Here is an 18,919-nt window from a genome sequence, read left to right on the forward strand (position 1 = left end):
AATATTTAAATATGAAAGGTATTTTGAGGTATAGCAAGACACCGTTGAGAATATCCATTTAAAGACATTTTTGTGTTTAAAGCTCCTTTTATTTTAACATTTTAATCCATTTCATTCTCACTGTATTTTCATTCAATTCCCTTTTCTACTAGGCTTCAAACACCAAATTCAAGAGATATGAAATACAGGTGTTAATATCTAGGATTGCATCTTTTTTAAATTAGAAGTGTTTTTCTCAGGTTTAAGCTATTACCTGAGAGAGCTCAATAAGAAACTCACACAAGCTTCTTACCACTTTCTAATTCCTTCTGTGATAAAGTCACCTTTTAAATTCCGCATCATGGATTGCAGATGCTGAGAGGCAAAGCTACAAATGCAACTGTATTATTTATAATGACAGACAGATGTAACAGAGACCATGAGAAATAAACCAGAAACACTAAGCAATGCTTAATATTTAATCTCTATATTTATCTTGAGCTGAGTAATTAGACCTGTCCAAATATATGAAACACTTGCAATGTCTGTTGATCAATGCTTAAAAGGATTACCTCAATGCAAAGACTCACTAAAATGATTAAACCAAGTTTTATTTGATGTCTGGTGCTTTCAGGGATTCTCTAATTAAATAACCATTGCACATTGGCACAACCCTATTGATTTAATACCGATTAGCTTAATTTATGTTAACTTAGTATGTTCTAAATTGTCACTTATGAGTGCTAACGGATATGGCATGATATTCCAAAATTATTATGCTATAAAACCTTAGACTTTGATAAAAAAATCTGTTTTGAAACACTGAAGGCGCATGAAGGGCTGAGGCATAAATAAAGATGGTAATTCATTATTGAATTAAATAGTTTGTTTTATATTTAAATCATGCTTTTGTGATTCTGCAAAATGCAAAACTATAGATTGCTGTAATTAACTTTGCTAGTCTGTAATTTTTCAGGAGACCAGCAGTAGGAATTTTACAAAGACATTACAACAAAATTCATCATAATGAAACAATGCACAGTCGGGAACCAAATTATAGAATGTAGTATAATAAGTGATGAGAGAGATTAAAAAACAAAAAATCAGAACTGGTAAAGAGATGTGACCCAGTTGTAGAATGTCACTTCAAATCCAGGTCTCTGAAAATATTTTATACATGGAAATTGCATAATCTGGAGGTGGACAGAAACTCACTTTAGGGGAAATAATTTCCTTTGGTTTTTTAATAGATTAGTTTCTTATGGAATTGAATAGGCACTCCTTTCTTGAAACAAAATATATGGTCTTCTGTTTAGGAAGCATGGAAAAGAAATCTGTTTTCAGAATTCCTCAAAGCTTATTAACAAAATTAATAATTTTTTCAGGTCAATTTTGCTGTTCCAGTTGGCATCCAACAAAGTTGACAAGAATTGTGTTGTTTTCAGATACATAATGTCCCTGCCATCATGCCAAGAGGATTTCAGGAGTTTGGAAATTTTGATTCACTGCTGACAGACCAAGCTTAGTGCTGGGGACTGAAGGCTCTTGAGGTCTAGCACAGAACCAAGCTTTAGCAAAACACAAAGCTTTCAAAGTCTGGAAATCCCAGAGTCAGTAATAATTCTCAGTAAAACTCAGTTTAATAATTTTAGTGAGTCTCTGCATCAAGGTAATCCTTTTTCAGATTCTGCATCAAGGAGACAGGATTGTGAACAGCTTTGGTGTTAGGAGCTGCCTGTTCCACAGTACTTTCGTCTCTGGTAACCACTCTCATCTTTTGAAAACACAGACTCCCAAGGAATGCCCCAAACCCGAGATTTTGGGCTTCATAAAAGCTGCCAAGAAATTTGAAAGTGTTTCATTGGGACTTTCCACTTTTGTAAAATATATAAGTTCTGAAAGAAAAAGATCCTAAACAAAACAGTTTCAAAACAGTGATTTTTATAAAGGACGTTCGGGTGGAAATTTACCAGTCAGCTCCACTCATATGGCAGGTCTCATGACCACTCTTTCCTCCCTTACCTTGGCTTTGCTACAGCTGTCAAAATACTTGGTTTGCAAAACAGCTTCTCATAAACTGTTTAGTGTTTCACAAATTTGTGAGTGATGGTGATGATAGTGCTCACACTTAGTAAGGATCACATTTTTTAATTAAATGTAACAGCTGAAGGGTGTCACAGTTGAATGCTATAAATGCCAAAGGACAACTAATTTTAACTTTGAAATCTCTAGGAGCTTTGGTCTCTGAAATGAGTGTGACTTATAAGAAAGGTGCTGGGTCCATGCTACGCCAACAAATATTTGACAGCATTGCATTTGAAGGGAGGAATGTTGCCAGCACAGACTGCCAGGCAGATAAACTACTTTTGAATAGTGCTTCGACCAGAAACAAAAATATCCTGCCTGAAAGAAGAGGTGAATCTTTTCTATGGCAGAAATCTAAACCATACCTGAGAACCAATGATAAGCTGAATAAGGTGGCAATCATTCAATTAAGAAATTACAGACTTGCAGGAATACATTACTCTTCTAAAAGGGGGAGGAGATGTGGCACTGACCATGCACAGAGTTAAAAGTGCCTACTTCTGATATCAAGTTATGCACATGTTTTCACTCCTTTTCTCCTTGGTTGCTGTAAATTTTGTTTCTCTTTTATAAAAGATGCTATATTATCTAGCAAAACCGGGAAAAGGCTTTTGTTAAAAATACTGATATCTGTGTATTCTCTTGAGAAAAGTAACTGTTGTAAGAGTACTTGTTATATGTTAGATGTTAAAGCAATTTGGTTTGAAAATAGAAATATATAACCTGAAAAATCCCCTGAAGATATGCAACAGGCAGGGTTTTTTTTGTACAATTATCTCATCCTGTCACATTAGTTAAAATTAATCTGCAATTACTAAAACTGAAGTCAATATAATTAAGTTTTTAGTAATCTCTTTTTTATTTCCATCTGTTTAAATTTCTAGCATACATGGCCAGATCTACCTAGCATCTGAGAACTTTGTCTTTCCCCTGTCACAAGCTTTGCTTTCCAAATTAGCCCAAATTCTCTCCTCAGAAGTGGTTTATCACCATCGATTTAATAGAAAATTCCTCTGAATGGGAAGTGTGAAGGAATTCCATTGATTCTTTCTCTGAACTACTGCTACTTGTGTAAGACCAATAAAACCAAAATGTCCTTTGCCATTAGAACACTACTATATAAGCATATGCCAGTCCTAAGCTACATGAAAGTTGCTACATGTTTTTAATGTAGAAATTTATTTTAAATCAAAACTTGCCCAGCTCCAGATTGACTCAAACTTCAAAGATTCAGCAAGACTCCAGAAGGATGAGAGCATTTTAAAATAAAAATTCAAAGAGAAATTATCCACTCCAAAGAAAACAGAACCCATATATGTTTAATAAACTCTTCACCTTCCCTATACTGACAGTCTGTGTAGCATTTTATTGATTTATCTTAGAAAACAGATGAGTGCAGATAACACACATTTGACATTCAGAATGCAAAGTCACCCTGTCCTTTAAATTCCATTAACTAATTGTAAAGCAGAAGTGATTAATTTGCTCATGAGTGTCACAGCTACAACAGATGCACCTAAATGACTGTGCTACTTCATAACTGCGGTCTCCACATGGATATAAGCATCATTCTCAACCAGGAGTTATGGGCTTCATGTAAAAATTGCTGGGTGAACTGGACTCTGTTACTCAGCAGCAAAACATGAAAACATTTCTTTCTGGCTTAAAATAGGCAGATGAACCCATAACAAAAAGCTGAAGATAGAAAGTCTAAACCAAAATACTATTATTTGTGCATTTATATTGTATGTGCCATGAAAGAGAGTCTTTAGTCAAATTCTCTGCTGCTGAAAATGAGCCAACTTAAATGTAAGAATAAAATCACCGTGACTGATTAACAACAGCAAATACAAAGCCATTCCGGACAGATGTTTCTTTAATTGTGCTTGCAATTTCCACAGCCATTCTGGAGCTCTGACACCTGAGGATAATTAAACTCCAAAGCAGCCTACCTTCCGGAGAGGCTTGAGCTTGGTCTCCATGATGAAGTCGTACTTGCAGAGCTCGCAGCAGCGCGTGTCCGAGCTCTTAATCCACTGGTGCAGGCAGGCCTGGTGCACAAAGCGCAGGGTCCCCGTGCAGCGACACGGCGTGATGAGGGGGCTTTCATCATCTCCCTCACAGTGACAGATCCTGACAGGAAGCACAGCAAGAGCAAGTGAGCCAACCTGCCAACCAGCAATGCAAAGGCACTGGCTTATTTACTCTGCTTTCTCGTCTTAGGCTTGACATTCAAAAGATGCCAGGTATATGACCTTTCAGATGGAGGTCCAGGAACATACTCCTTGTTCCTTTCTGCCATTTAGCAGTTTCTCTTCACTTAGTTACTATTTCTCTTTGAATTTGCTACGTGGTCTGAAGGTGAATCAATAGAAATAAAAGTTTTTCCCTTTTATGCATGGCAAAACCTTTAACACAAATATCAGAGCAGAATACTCCTTGGTCTGTAAGCAGACCAAAAACCCTCAAAGGCAGAGAAATCTAACCCAAGCTGAAAATATCCAGCATGTGAAGCACAGAAGTTCCTAGGATATCTCTTTGGAGTTACACAGTTAAAGAATTAGAGAGCAGTATAGAGTACTCTGAGTCATCCACATGGCACAGTGGGCACACACATGCACACTTTTTAGGAGGCAGGTATTGAAAACTCATGGTCATTTTTTTTATTCCTCACTGTCCCTTTTAGGCAGACAGCATTATCTGCGAAAATGAAAACTACTGTAAGCAGACCCTAAGATAGAGGTTGGTCCCAGAACTGTTTTACCTTATGATGGGATACAGAGCTTTTCATGTTGTGGTTTTGCATAAAGTGATCAGTGTTCTAACACCATCATCTAAAGGGCTTCTTCTGTGACACATGTCCAAGTGCCCTGCTGATTTTCCCCTCTTCCAAACAGTCTCCTGATCACATCAGGAAAACATTCACCCATCAAAAACAATGTCAGATTTAATGGCAAGCATCTCTTTGAAGGCAGAGAAAGCTTTACAAAGAGCAGAAGGCTTAACCAAACACCTGAGGTGTTCACGGAGGTTCACCTCAATGAAAAGTAATTCCCTCCCATCCCCAACCAAGGAAAACACAAAAAAGCATCCAAGGTCTAATGAGTGTCTGAAGTGTCAAGCTGGCATGCAAGAAAGAATGAAAGAAAGAATGAAAGAAAGAATGAAAGAAAGAATGAAAGAAAGAATGAAAGAAAGAGAGAAAGAGAGAAAGAGAGAAAGAGAAGGAGAAGAGAGAGAAGAGAAGAGAGAAAGAGAGAAAGAGAGAAAGAGAGAAAGAGAGAAAGAGAGAAAGAGAGAAAGAGAGAAAGAGAGAGAAAGAGAGAAAGAAAGAGAAAGAAAGAGAGAAGAGAGAAAGAGAGAAAGAGAGAAAAGAGAGAAAGAGAGAAAGGAGAGAAGAGAGAAAGAGAGAAAGAGAGAAAGAGAGAGAGAGAAAGGAAAGAAAAGAAAGAAAAGAAAGAAAGAAAGAAAGAAAGAAAGAAAGAAAGAAAGAAAGAAAGAAAGAAAGAAAGAAAGAAAGAAAGAAAGAAGAAAGAAAGAAAGAAAGAAAGAAGAAAGAAAGAAAGAAAGAAAGAAAGAAAGAAAGAAAGAAAGAAAGAAAGAAAGAAAGAAAGAAAGAAAGAAAGAAAGAAAGAAATCTGAAGCCTGAGAAATGCTATTTCAAAATAAAGAAGTAGCAATAATAGCACAGATCCTGTGGTCACACAAATGAAACTTGGGCCTTAGAAACTTAGTGCTTAGGAATGGCACCCTCACGCAGCACAGATGCAGAAGTGTCTGAACATATCTGAGGAATAACTCACCCTTTTACAGAGAAAACTGTGACTGTACCCCCTCTGGGGTAGGAAAAGGGGTAGGAGAGCTTCAGGGTAAGGTTGTCTTCCTACTGGGAAGATGGGTGACTACTCTAGAGCAGGAGCTCCTGATGTATGTCAGAAGGCAACCTGACAAAGACATCCCAGGAAAGGAAAGACTGGCTACTGCACAGCTCTGAGGCTGCCAAGCCTATAAGTAGGGGAGCAGGAAATTCCAGTGTCTCTACATGAAAGATCTACAGATCAAAACTGGCAGCTCCACTATTCTTCCACAGTGTAGCCCAGAGCCATGATAAAATTCTATCTATGATAATGGGAAATCAGAACAAAGCTGCTTTGCTGGACATACAGAAAGAGACCAAAAAAAATCCCAAGAGATGAATGAAGCTCTGAATACCTGGTCCACAAAAGCCACGTTTCAATTTCTGCAGTGGTGCTCATAACACGGATTTTATGCCCCACAGCAGTGGAGAACAAATTACCCACAACTTCCTACTTGCACATGTTCATTTTTTGAGACACATTTTACAGGAACTCAATTTACAGTCTTTACTAATCCAGCTGAATTAGGTGCATCAGTAGCTTAGTTCTTAGATGGGAATAGCCTATATGGTGATTTCTTACTGAGCCTCTAGCTTAAACAGAGCTATATTTTCAAAACATGGAATAGTTATTTTTCTAACAAATGCATTCCCAACTGAGAGTTACATAAAAACCATATTTTTTCTTTGTAAATTAAAGTTATTCCCCAAAGGAAGATGAGCATTCTTTGTTCATTTAAATTCAAGCCATACATAATTTATTTTACAGCCTTAGCATTTAAACTATTTAGAAATTAGACAACTAAGCTATGGACCCAATAGCCTTTTTTTCTACTACTGCCAAGATTGTTTAAAATTATTTTCAGAGCTAAAATACAAGCCTAAAATTCCACTGGGATCTTCAAATAAAATGACACTGCAAATTGGAAATGAATAGAAATAATCCTTAGTAGAAATACTCCTACAGAAACTCTCTATATGCATTATACATTCTATTTGGTCTTTCCTTGTACATAAGTCACAAGCCAATTGTATAAATAACAGGATGACACTAAGAATTTACAGTATGCATAAAGCTCAAACTAAATATTCTAATGGCCTCTTCTAGCTTTACAACCATGAAATATGTAAAGAGAATTAAAACAAACTTCGGTAGAAATTAATTTCCAGAGAAAATGACCAAAGGCATGGCTTTTATTAGCTTGAATGCTCTTTGGTCTCTTCAGTGCAATTTAACTCTTGTTATTTGTTTAACCAGAAGAAATTAGCTTAAAAGATGGTTGTGTACCTAAACTCATAATGACAGTCTCAAGATTTTTTGGTGCCCAACACCTGTGGTAACAAACTGTTGGCTAAGTGCTTAAACATCTTTTAAAGACTTGGAGCAGGTAACTTGCTCTGTCTTCCTCAGCCATTAGAATTGAAGCACAATTTTGTGCATCTTTGCTCTTTGATGTGTTCATCTATAATGTACATAGTAATTATCACAAATCAGAGAAAGTAAATTGTTAATGATGGTTTTGAGAAGTTTGTTGTGCAAACAGAATGGAGGTAGGGATACAAAGCACAGACATACCTGAACCACGTCTAAATCAAGCTGGAGGTGGAGAACTTTCATTCTAGTTTCCTGTTGTCAAATGATCACAACTGTTTGAAACTTTCATGCATCAGATTCATTATTTAGCTGTTTGAACTTGTTCTGGAGTAAAATTTATTTGCATACTTTAGAAATTAACTGAATGGAAAAAAAACCCAAAAAACACTCTCTATGATAAATTATAAGATGCAGCTAAAGAAAGCACCCAGAAGTGAGGCATCTTCAGAATTTACTGTTGTCATACTGTTTTAAATTCCATGACTATTAATTGCTTTCTCATATTTTCCATGGTCCTGTTCATTGCAAAAGATAAAAGGCAGAAAGGGAAGTATGAAAACAGTATACAATTTGCAGGTATTCCTAAAGTCATTGGATTTTTGCTGATTTTCAGAAAACCAGCAAGAGTTATCTTGGATGACTGACCTTCATTTGTCATCAAATTAAGACTTTTGTCTTCCATGCAGACAAACATTTCCATTTTCCCTACAGACAAACATAATCTCAGATTAAAAGGTCTAAAAGCAGCATGGAACAAGGAAATCACTTGGAAGGCTTTCAGGTTTTCCCAACAGCTATTTATTCTGGCAAAGTCATGGCAATTGAAATTGCAATCTAGATGGTTAGCATCTAAGCTGCTTCTTGCAAGAGATAAAGGCAGATTCCAACAGATTTATACCTTTTTCTTCATATGCAGTTAACAGTTTTACTCTCATTAAAGACAATAGCTGCTAATCTCCATTCTCATTGGAAACCCAGCAGTTTCCCTAACCTGTCATCTACTAATCCACCTGCCTCTTTGGAAATTAAGAAAATAGGCTGATCCCTGTGCCTCTGTAGTGAAGTGGAAAACACACTTATTCTGCAGGAGTCCTGTGGGATTTAGTGCTCCACTCCTACCCTGCCAGCAAGTGCTCCTCTGGGACAGCATCTACCCAGCTGATTCCCCTGGATGATTACTGCCAAAGGAAAGTGACAAAGATCAAGAATCATTCAGCATGTCCCTGCTTCTGCTGAAAACCACATTAAGAACCTTGTCACCAGGAGCATGCCTGGTGGGAAAGTGTTTGCGGTAATTCTGCATCACCAGAACTCACTCTGTGGATCCCATCCATATTTGGAATTTCCCCCCCATCTCAGTACCTGGTAAAACTGTTAAGGATTTTTGGCCATTACACATAGACCAAGGGTTTAGCTACAGAAGCACTTCCTTGTAGACTTCCTTGAAAATACACCAGGTCAAATTTTACCCTCATTAACAAATGCAAAATGTAGGAGAATGCCTCTGAGGCTTTAAAAAATAGAAATGTATATGGGGGCATTGGCATACTGATAATGATGTGCAATAATGCTTAAGGGCTATAAATGATGTAATTATTAAAATCTGTATTGTTCCTTAATTTTCTGGGTGTTGTACAGCTATGTCCATGCTAACAAGCATTACAGTGAAATTGTAACAAATCTCTTGAAAAAAAACAGCTAGTGCTAAAACTTGGGCTATCTACACCAGACCCATCCTGGTAGGTGTTTGATTTGAAACTGATTTTAGACTGGACCGGGAATACACTCTGAGACAAATTCTCAGTGTGTCTAAATCATGGCAAAAGTAAGGTTGATTAGATGTGCTTGCTTCAAAAGCAGGCTCCTTATCTGAACTAATGAAAACCCCTTCACTCACCAAATTAGGAGGAGCTACAGCCTTGTGACTGTGGCACATGCACACCAACTGTGATGCAATTTATAGGCAAACTGAACCAAATTAATGTCTAATAACAGATGCCTAATAACCACACTGTCATTTTCTTGAAGATGGAAGAACACCAGTACAAGAGAAATATTTTGGAACTTTTAACAGATTTCCTTAATAAAAGATGGAAATTTTTTTCTCCATATAAATATGCTAAAGAAAGATAATACCTATTCCAGAAATAATTTTTTTTGTGAGAAATTATTGAAAATATTGTCCTTCACTGGAAAGCACATATGAACTCATAATGGTTATGCAAAGAAAAATGTTCACTCTATTTGATGGGTACATCTCATCACTGTATCTCACTGTTGCTGAAGGGAGCTTAGTCAGGAAGAAACAGCAGAGCTGAACAACGTTGGAGCAAGTGAATCCCTGGATTTGAGTTTTGACTGCAGGAATTATTAGCTGCCAGCATGAAATGCCATGAGCTCCTAGTTTATCTTAACTGGACCAAAAGGATCCAATTTCCCAGAATTGCAAAAGGATGCAAAAATTGCTATTGCTACTGTTTGATTTTTTTCTTAGGAAAACTATTCTGTCCAAAAAAGGTCATTTTCTCTTTTGCCAATTTATAAATTCCTTTCAGTACTTTTAGATAGTTAGAACCTAAAATTAAACAGCATTATGAACAACTCATAGCAAGTAATTGTCATTCATAAAAAGAATCCACAAAAATATGGATATCTGCTTATGCATGGTTCAACACTTGGAAAAAAAAAGGCTAAATTCACTGAATATGTTCACCTTGCAATAGGCTACAGAGTGCCATGTTTCTCTCGCTTTCATTTTACAGGCTTTTCTTTTTTTAAATCTCATTTCCATTCTTTCCACTTTTAAATCACAAAGTAATCTAAATGACAAATTGGTCTTCCTCTCCATTTAAACATGGTGTGAATGAGGCACATTAATTCTCCACACCAAATGTAATCCATTTGTCTATCTCTTCCCTGTCACTCCTGCCCTTCCATTATGCTATACAGTCAGCTGTCTCTACCTGACTAGAGGAAAAACCATTTTTAAAATGCTGCACCACACTAGTGGAATTTCATAAGGGCCTAGTTTATAAAGCTTTCTCTTCATTTCTGCAAAAGTGATGAGAATTTGTAAGAGCCCCAAGAGCAAACAACATTAGTGAAAGCACATAAATATTTTATTTTGTCGACATTTCTCGTCTTTCTATTAATCTTTCTTTATAGGTGATAAATAGGATATCCAAAGAGTTACAAGTAATTGCTGCCTCAGATGCACTGTTAGTGCAAGATACGTGTCTGACAAGATTTACTGCACTGAACAAGTTCAAAGAACTAGGGACTGCATCTCAAAACAGGATATAGATTTCCTCCCACCCATCTAGTGAAACTGAAAGCTTTAAGGAACTGAACTCCATACACAAAATATGCAAGCTTTAAGTATTCAACAATGGGACCCTTAAAACCAAGGGTAACTTTCTAACAGGAAGTTGTGCCATTTCATTTATTTCCATTTAAAAAAATAATAAGTTCTGAAAGAAACAAGCAGAAACAAGGACTCGGTTCTCCCCCAGACTAGTGAGCCTAATCACAACAAAGACATACTTGCCTTACTTTGGCTCCCCTTGCATCCTTGTGAATCATGGAGAGCTTCCAAAAGAGACTGCATAACCAGATGGCTGAAGAGGTGACAGATGGGGATTTGAACCATCAGGCAGATAATAGAATTAACCAGAATTTCATACTGCTTCAAAGACTGATGAACCACCAGACCATCAAGCAGAGAAGGAGATGCTTCAAAAAGCAGGAGATTCCTATCAAAAAGTCACTTTCAAAAAATAAAGCTCTGAACAGGACAGCAAGCAGCAGTCACAGTTCTTTTTGAGAAAGGGGTGAGGAAACAACATGCAGGACAAGATTCAGAGACTTAGCTCCTAACATCCTGAGATCACAAGGCACACACTAACATCCCAGGGAGAAACAGGTTAAAAATCCTCCATCAAAACACCACAGTCTGGAAGTAGAGCATCTTCCATTTTATGGTGATTTTAGAAGGCTCTGGATGGTACTTCAAGTCTACATATTCTGCATTACAGTTTCATCACTGGGTCCTACATCAAGGTTTCAGCATAAGTATTTAGAATGAGTGTTGAAATTCAATGGTACATTTTGAACCTACATATCTATCTTCTCTTCAACTTTCTGTTTTTTCTTCCTCAAGGACTTATTTCCTACCAATTACCTTTCTGTCTGCTGATCTCCTGAGCATGCTTCTACCTGAATATTTCAGAATGTAAGTAATTTCATGAAAAATACTTTTTTTTGCAGGTCCTACTAAATAATATTAAGAAAAGGAAACCCTGCTGAAGCATTTGATTTCACAGAGAGAAACGACATAATCATATTGCCTCTTGTCATGTGCAGTACACAATACAAATTCCTTCCCATTTATAATTGTGCTAACACAGAGAAATTACCATATTAGTCTTTCCCTAAGTTTATAATGGCCTTTTAATTAACACACTAGATTCTGAAAACTGCTTTTTTAAAAATTATGCTTGAAATAGAGTCTGCAGATCTCATGAATCAACTTCATCATCTCCTTACTTCTCCCCTTCCCTGCTTGTTTTCTCACATGCCCTACTGTTACACCCTATTCCTCAAATGAGGGCCTGCCATTATACCTGACTGCAGAAAGATGCATTCAGAGTTCAACAAAATCAAAATCTGACTCCCAGTAAGCATCTTTTTTCCAAAGTGAGAAACTCCACTTTATTTAAGTGCATGTGTTTTTGCTGAAATGATTGAATCAGCACTACAAAAAGATTGTACACCAAAAGCCTAACTAGTTAAGCAGAAAATATCTTTCAACTACATCATCAATAATAAAAATACCACAAGATATATTCAGAATCAATACACAAAGCACTTGTGATCCACTAGTGGTAATATCAACTACTCAATTTTCTTTTCTTAGTGATTTCCATGTGAAAATCCATGGGACTAACTTCTCACAATCCATTCACTTTGTCACGTCCAATACACAGCTGTTCCCTTTGGGGAGATTATCCACATGCAGACCAAAGAAAGCTATTTTTGAAGCTGTGCCTCAAGCCATGGTAAATTCCTGGATAAAATATTTATGAAGAAAATCCCAGGCACGGGGCAACTTAGGAAAAGGGGTATCCAGATGTATGGTTTAGAAATCCAATCCTGTGAATTTTTTTAAAAAATAACTTAAATTAGGTGCCAAAACAACTTAGCACAGGCAGAACTCATGTTGTATCTCAGAAGAAGAAACCTTGCCTCCCAATGGACTCCACTTGTCCAGGAAAGAGACTGTAAAGGTCAGGATTCATGCCATGACGTTTTTTCAGCAGTTTGGAAAGAATCAGTGACACTAAAAGGGCAAATAATTCACTGAAGTGACCAAAAGGCTCCCCTTAGACTAGCTGAAGAACATATTGCACAGTGGTACTGTACTTTATCTGACTAATATGCTTATGCTGGAATTGAGTGCGCCTTGTCACATTCCTGCTCGTGCTGCTAAATGCAGAGTGAAGAAACTGCCAGCAATCCATGAGGAAATGAAGGAAAAATGTTGTCTACCCAGAAACTTAAAGACAAAATAACTGTCACCACAACATGTTTGTGATCCCTGTCCTTCTGCTATTTCCACACAATACCATTTATTTATATGAGAGGGCCATTCCTCTCAGCCAGTGCTGTCGTATCAACTAAAAGACATGAATAGCTAGGATGGAAAGCTTGAAGAAACCCCCCAGGAAAAAAAATCTTCCACATCACAACCATCACAACAGATCACAAATCAATTAAGCGCATGGACATGTCCTGACAAATAGAAACTACAGTCTGTTCTGAATTGGCAATAAAAACATGTCTTCCTTTTTCTTCAGCTGTCTGCAAACTGATTAAGTAAGACAACTTACCAGCTATAAAAAATTAACAGGCTTTTGATTTTGCTATGTTTTTCCTAGCTGTATTACAGTCATTATGACACATCTGATAATGACAACAACAACAACAAAAAAAATAGTATTATCCCTGACACAGAAAAATGCGTTTCTGACTGGCTTGAGAAATTTTGCAGAACAGGTCTCATTATCAACCATATATTAAGTTTAACGCTGGTTGTTCAAAGAACATCTCCACTGATACTGAGCCTAAGGGCACAACCTACCAAAATTTTTCAACTTTCCTCAAATAAGAGCCTGGCTGAAAACTCTGCATGCACATTCAAAAGGTCCATCCTTGAACCAAGCTCCAAGTCTTGCAAAAAGTGCCTGAAAAATTATAATAAAATTCAGTGGGCTGAGAAGACAAATAAAAGACTGAAATTCACTTTTCATCTGAAAGCAAATTCTAAGTTTGGTGACTTAGGCAACAGCTAGGACTAATCTACGTAATGCATTTACAGAACTTTATTTTTTTATATTTATATATACACACCTATATATATATATGCCATATATATGTGTGTGTGTGGGTATATCTATATACCCACACACACCTTTATTTATTTGTGTGGTTTTTTACTACAGTGTAATGAAGCCCATATGAAGACCCATGCTGAAGTTTTTTTTTTTCAGGTTTTCGGTAGCTCATATTCTTAACAATTATTAAATGACCTGTTATGTATGTATGTACTACACTGGAGCTTCAATCTGGGTAGTTCAGAAATAGAAGACAACACTGAAGCTGTTGTAGTTATCTGTGTACACCTCTGAATCATGCCCTGTAGATAAATTTCAATAACATGGTTTACCACTGTTGCTGTTTCTTTGCATTTCTATAAGGCAGAGAGAACCCAAGCGTGGTCCTAATACATAAACTCATGCACAAACACAGCTGGACTTTGAAGAACCTTGAATTATTATGACAGACAATGGACAGACAGTAGAAATGTGCATTTTTGCTTGGTAAGTATAAAAAGGAGTGCATAGCCCTAGTTGTGTTAGTAATGGCTTATATCTTCTGTTGGAAAAAAAAAAAAAAACAAACCAACATAAAATACCTGCATATTACCTCTTTTCTTTTTAGAAATAAGATTCTTACAGTGTTTCACTAGGTTAAAGCATACTGTGAGACTGCATGATGTGGCATCATGAACTTCCTCATCCTCTGTTTACATTTCCACGCAAATTCTTCCCAGCAAAGAAAAGTGAGAAGTTTTGGGTTACCATATGAAGAAACTAAGCCTGATTGTCACATTGTAGATGAGAGCCAATGCTGGCTCACAAGTTTGGTGAGGGAGAAAAAAGGAAATACTTGTTTCAGTTCTGTTAGACTTACGGGATGGTGCATTTTCATTTACCACTGAACTAAGTAACTCAAATGTTCCCAGCTGTGTACTCCAAATTTGGATGTTAGCCCAAAAGTGACTAGCTTGATCTTATTTCGAGGGTAAAATGCTCACCTTTTGGTTGCATGCTTCACAGCAAGGGCATCATATTGTCAGAGGCCTGAACTTCTGAACTAAAGAGAACTCCTGGTGTTGCTTTTTCTTTCCCAAAACTTATTTTATTATTTATTCTGTGCAATCACCCTTTTGTATCATTCCAATCCTTGAGAGGGGTGACTGAACTAACAGCCCATACACATTCACAGTGTGGAGGTGTTTGGCAGTGTAAAATCACAGACAAATTATGCCCTACTAGAGATGATGTTCTCCAGGCACCATCCACTGGATTCCTGAGGTAATGGCAACTCTAAGCGACACTGAATCAAGACCATATATTTACTTCATGTAAGTAATTGAAAAATTACATAGATGGATAAAAGCTGGATTTGAACTGATCACTTAAGGAGGAAAAGCTCCATATCCCATTGTACTGAGCTATCTGGCACCCTGCTTCATTCTGTGCCTCTGGCTGGAGATTTTAAAAAAACAGTGCTCTGCCAGAGGACAGAGTGGGTCCATCTTCATGGAGCAAAGACAAACATTTGGTACCCTTGTAAAATTACTCCTTTTAAATAAGAGAAGTATCTCTTCAGTTGAGATATGCTGACTTCTCAGTAGCAAAGGTTCTTGTGTTATTTCCTGTGGCCTGCCTAGCAGTTTATTACTGAGAAATAGTGACAGAAAGCAGTCAAGGGAAAGCCACACAGACCATGGCAGGGAGAAACTCGTCTTAAGAATGCTAAATCCTTCTTATAAGGGACTAACCTGCATACTTCTAAATCATCAGACCAGTCATCATACAACACTGGAGGCTTCTGAACAGCATGAGGCACAGTGGGCTCTGCCCCAGCAGGAGCTCCATGATCTGGGAATGCCAGAGCATCGCTGCCAGAGCCTGCCTCTGCAAAGGAGTCCTTCGTGTGTCTAAGGAAAGGTGCAGGCTGCCGGTCTCTGTGGTAGCTTTTCCCTTTGCTTTTCCCACATTTTCTCGAGGAATTCCTTGCTTCCTGAGATGATGTTGAAGACTGTGATTCCTTAGGCCTTGGAATCCTTCGGCGATGATTTAAAGTAGGATTCTCAGGGTCAGACACCTCTTGTTTCTCTTTTCCCATTGTCCCCAAGGTGACAAGTTCAACAGCATTATTGTTTGAGGACCCATCCTGGTTACTGCATGATCTATTGTTTCTTCTCCCTCTCCTGGCCATCCTGGCCTTTTCTCTTGCTCTCCTCCTAGCCTGAGCCCACTGACTCTCATCCGAAGATGATGATGAATCAGATGTGTTCCAGCTGGATCTCGGAGGCTCAGGATGCAATTTACAGTTTCTCCCCTTTCCTTGCTTTTCTGTGTGCTCACCATTGTCTCCAGCCTCTCTTTTCCGCCTAAACCTTCGTTTTATGAGTTTCTTACCACCAGGCTCCCTATTAGAAGGGGCCAGCACCATGACAGGGGTTGCATGTTCAAGCTCATCTTCTGACAAATCATGCAAGGTAGTAGATCTAGACAAAGCAGTAAGCAAAGAAAAGGGATGGAAATGGTAAGGGTGGTTGGAAAGAGAAATCACACACAAAAACAAAAGAGAATGAGAATGAGAACATGAATTTTAATAGAAAAACATGAGACTAAAATGCAAAAACAAAACCAAAACAAAGAGAGATCAAAAGAAAACTAAAGTCTATGTCAATTATGAATAAAGTTAAGCAGAAGCAAGAGCTACATAATATTCCATAAAAGCAACTAACAAGTATCAGTCAGATGAAAGTTTATTTTTCTCAGCACATACCTACAAATGTCCTGAGTGGAGGGGCAGACAGACAATCGAGATTGACTCCTGGGAGCTGTTCCTGTTGTAGGACTGCTTGCCTGTTGAAATAAGTTAGACAGTTTGGAATCTTTGTCCATGAAATACATTGCAGATATTTTACTGTTTTGCCACATGATCACAAAATTAAAGTAACTGTTTCTGCTGTTCATAGCGCACTGTTGAACACACAGAAGCTGGCAAAATACAGGAAGCTTGAACAAAAGTGAAACCCATTTGTGGAACTAAGTACGCCTGAAGTGTTCGAGCTCTCATTTGCTCATGACTACTTTTTGTCACTGTTTGAGGAAGCAGCTTTCAGCATTTGAATTTTCATTTGGCTCTACTGTAAATGTCTGAAGGGAAAAAGTACGGATTTTCTTTCATGCAGTCAACCAACCATGATGATGCCTTTCCAAATCACGTGAAGTGCATTTGCAATACACTGAGTGATGGAGAACCCAAAGCTAACTTGAGTGGACTGATGAAACAGCAGGAAGATGAGAGTGTGTTTTAAAAGGTTTTCAAGGCAATCAGATCTTCTAGAAGAGCTGAAAATGTTAAACTGAGATGAGCCAGAAAAATTCAAAGTGCAGCTCTACAGAGCTGATCACATTCTCAAACAGCAGAAGAGATATAAAACATGTTTAGTATGTGACATTTTGCTCATAAGGTTGTTGCTACAAATTGCAGATTCAGTTAACCAATACTTTCACTGAAAACATATTTTGATGGTGTTAACAGCAAACCATTTCAATCTGCCTTGCTATCTACTGGCAGCAGAACTGTATGGAATCCAAATGTAAAACCAAGGCATTGTGATTCTTCTGAATCCATCACAAGACATGGTATTGTGGGAAGTGGGTTCAATACAAATAATTCTCAAGGCTATGACCTTCCTGTAGCTGATCAAGAGTATTTGTTTTTAGTATCCCCATCCACCCCATTATGATCACCACTTCCAAATGCAGACAAAATACCACAAACCTCAGAATTCCACAAGATCGTGCACCAGATGCAAGGGAAGGATAACTATTAAGCAAGAGTACAAAGTACAAATCATACAAAGATGTAAAGCCTCTTATCCAGATCTTTTGTACTAGCAAACCAAATTCAGTCATATAATTGAAATTATATGACACCACAGACATTTTTGTGGTGTTAAAAAGGTGTTGGAAAATTAATAGTACAAGCAAAAATAATTACAAACAGCAAGTACCTGCAAACACTTCACTTTTTGCCGAGGTTCTCAATATCCATTCTATTTAATGCATACATCTTTTGGAAACATCAGTCACCACTATGTGGATTTTTTGCTTTTATATGGATATCGGCTGAGACTTAAGAATAGTGATTTTGCAAGAAAACAATCTTCTAGCTCCTGGAATTCAAGTAGCCATTTTTACCTGTTGATTAATATCACAAAAATACACCAAACCCACCAACAATATTACAAACTCTTTACTTCTAGTTCTATGAACAAAACTCAGAGATACAACAACTAAGCTAAAATGAGAAATTAGATTGATAAAGCGATTGATAAATTAATTTACACAATCCTTGTGTTCCAAGTTTTTACCATGTCTGGATTCACCAGACAAAAGGAGGAACATTAGTGTGTATACATGCAATGTCATGCTGGAAGAAAAGGACAAGTATCTGTGAGAGAAATCGTATTTCATATCTTTTCTACAAAAGCAGCATTTCAATTACATGCATTGGGACAGAGCATGAGATTTTCTTATATACATATTTGAAACATATGTTAGATGCATAGTTGGATATATAATCTCCTTCCATCTCAGCCTCTGAGATTAGTATGAAGTAATTAGGCATGTCTTAAGCTACTTAATGAGGAAAGATGCAGACATCAGCACCAATAACTAATGTTACTGGGTTACGTGCTGCTGCTGCGTGAAAAAACATCCCTCCAGACTACGCCCCAGCTGAAAGACTGCTGAAGAAATCCAGCCCCAGAGTTGAGTGTGGAATCTTAAATTCATCCCTCACGATGAGCTCATTTCTTTTTTCACCTCACAGCTCCAGGACTGTTACCATTCCTTCTTTTGGGATCTCAGGGATTTGGCCTGGTCTTAAATGGTGGTCAGGTCAACTCCATGCAGTAAAAGGAATTTTTACATCACTTTGCCACAAGCAGTACCCTTTGAAGTGATAAGGAGACTGGCTAAGCTGGCCCAGCAACCATACATTATGTCTGCACAAATTCAAGAAACTTTCAGCAGCTATTAAAGCAGGAAGCCAGCTAGACACTTCTTAAGAGATCTGAAATAAAGCCAAAAACTAAACAAACTCCTTGAAAGGCTTTTACACTTATGATTTGAAACTGCAGGTCAGCAGAAATCTAATTATTTTAAGATAAAAATTACATTATCAGTTTGACTACCTAAATCTTACATTTTACTTTCAACTGTCAAGAGGTCTGGACTGTTTCAGCCCTGCTCAGT

At 37.5% G+C, this 18,919-nt stretch overlaps 1 protein-coding gene across 2 annotated transcripts in view; it reads right to left on the bottom strand.

The window, feature by feature from the left end:
• MARCHF1 (membrane associated ring-CH-type finger 1) overlaps positions 1–18,919 on the bottom strand; it is a 224,141-nt gene that overhangs the window by 19,587 nt on the left and 185,635 nt on the right. Inside the window, exons 5-7 of one of the 2 annotated variants that reach the window (XM_053976542.1) lie at positions 16,437–16,516; positions 15,421–16,152; positions 4,017–4,197 (exon numbers count right to left, since the gene is read on the bottom strand). In XM_053976542.1, the coding sequence (XP_053832517.1) occupies positions 4,017–4,197; positions 15,421–16,152; positions 16,437–16,516 (993 nt within the window). The remainder of the gene's footprint in view (positions 1–4,016; positions 4,198–15,420; positions 16,153–16,436; positions 16,517–18,919) is intronic. The other variant, XM_053976543.1, reaches the window with a different exon arrangement.

This window comes from Vidua macroura, chromosome 4, assembly GCF_024509145.1.
Source record: "Vidua macroura isolate BioBank_ID:100142 chromosome 4, ASM2450914v1, whole genome shotgun sequence".
Taxonomy (NCBI): Eukaryota; Metazoa; Chordata; class Aves; order Passeriformes; family Viduidae; genus Vidua; species Vidua macroura.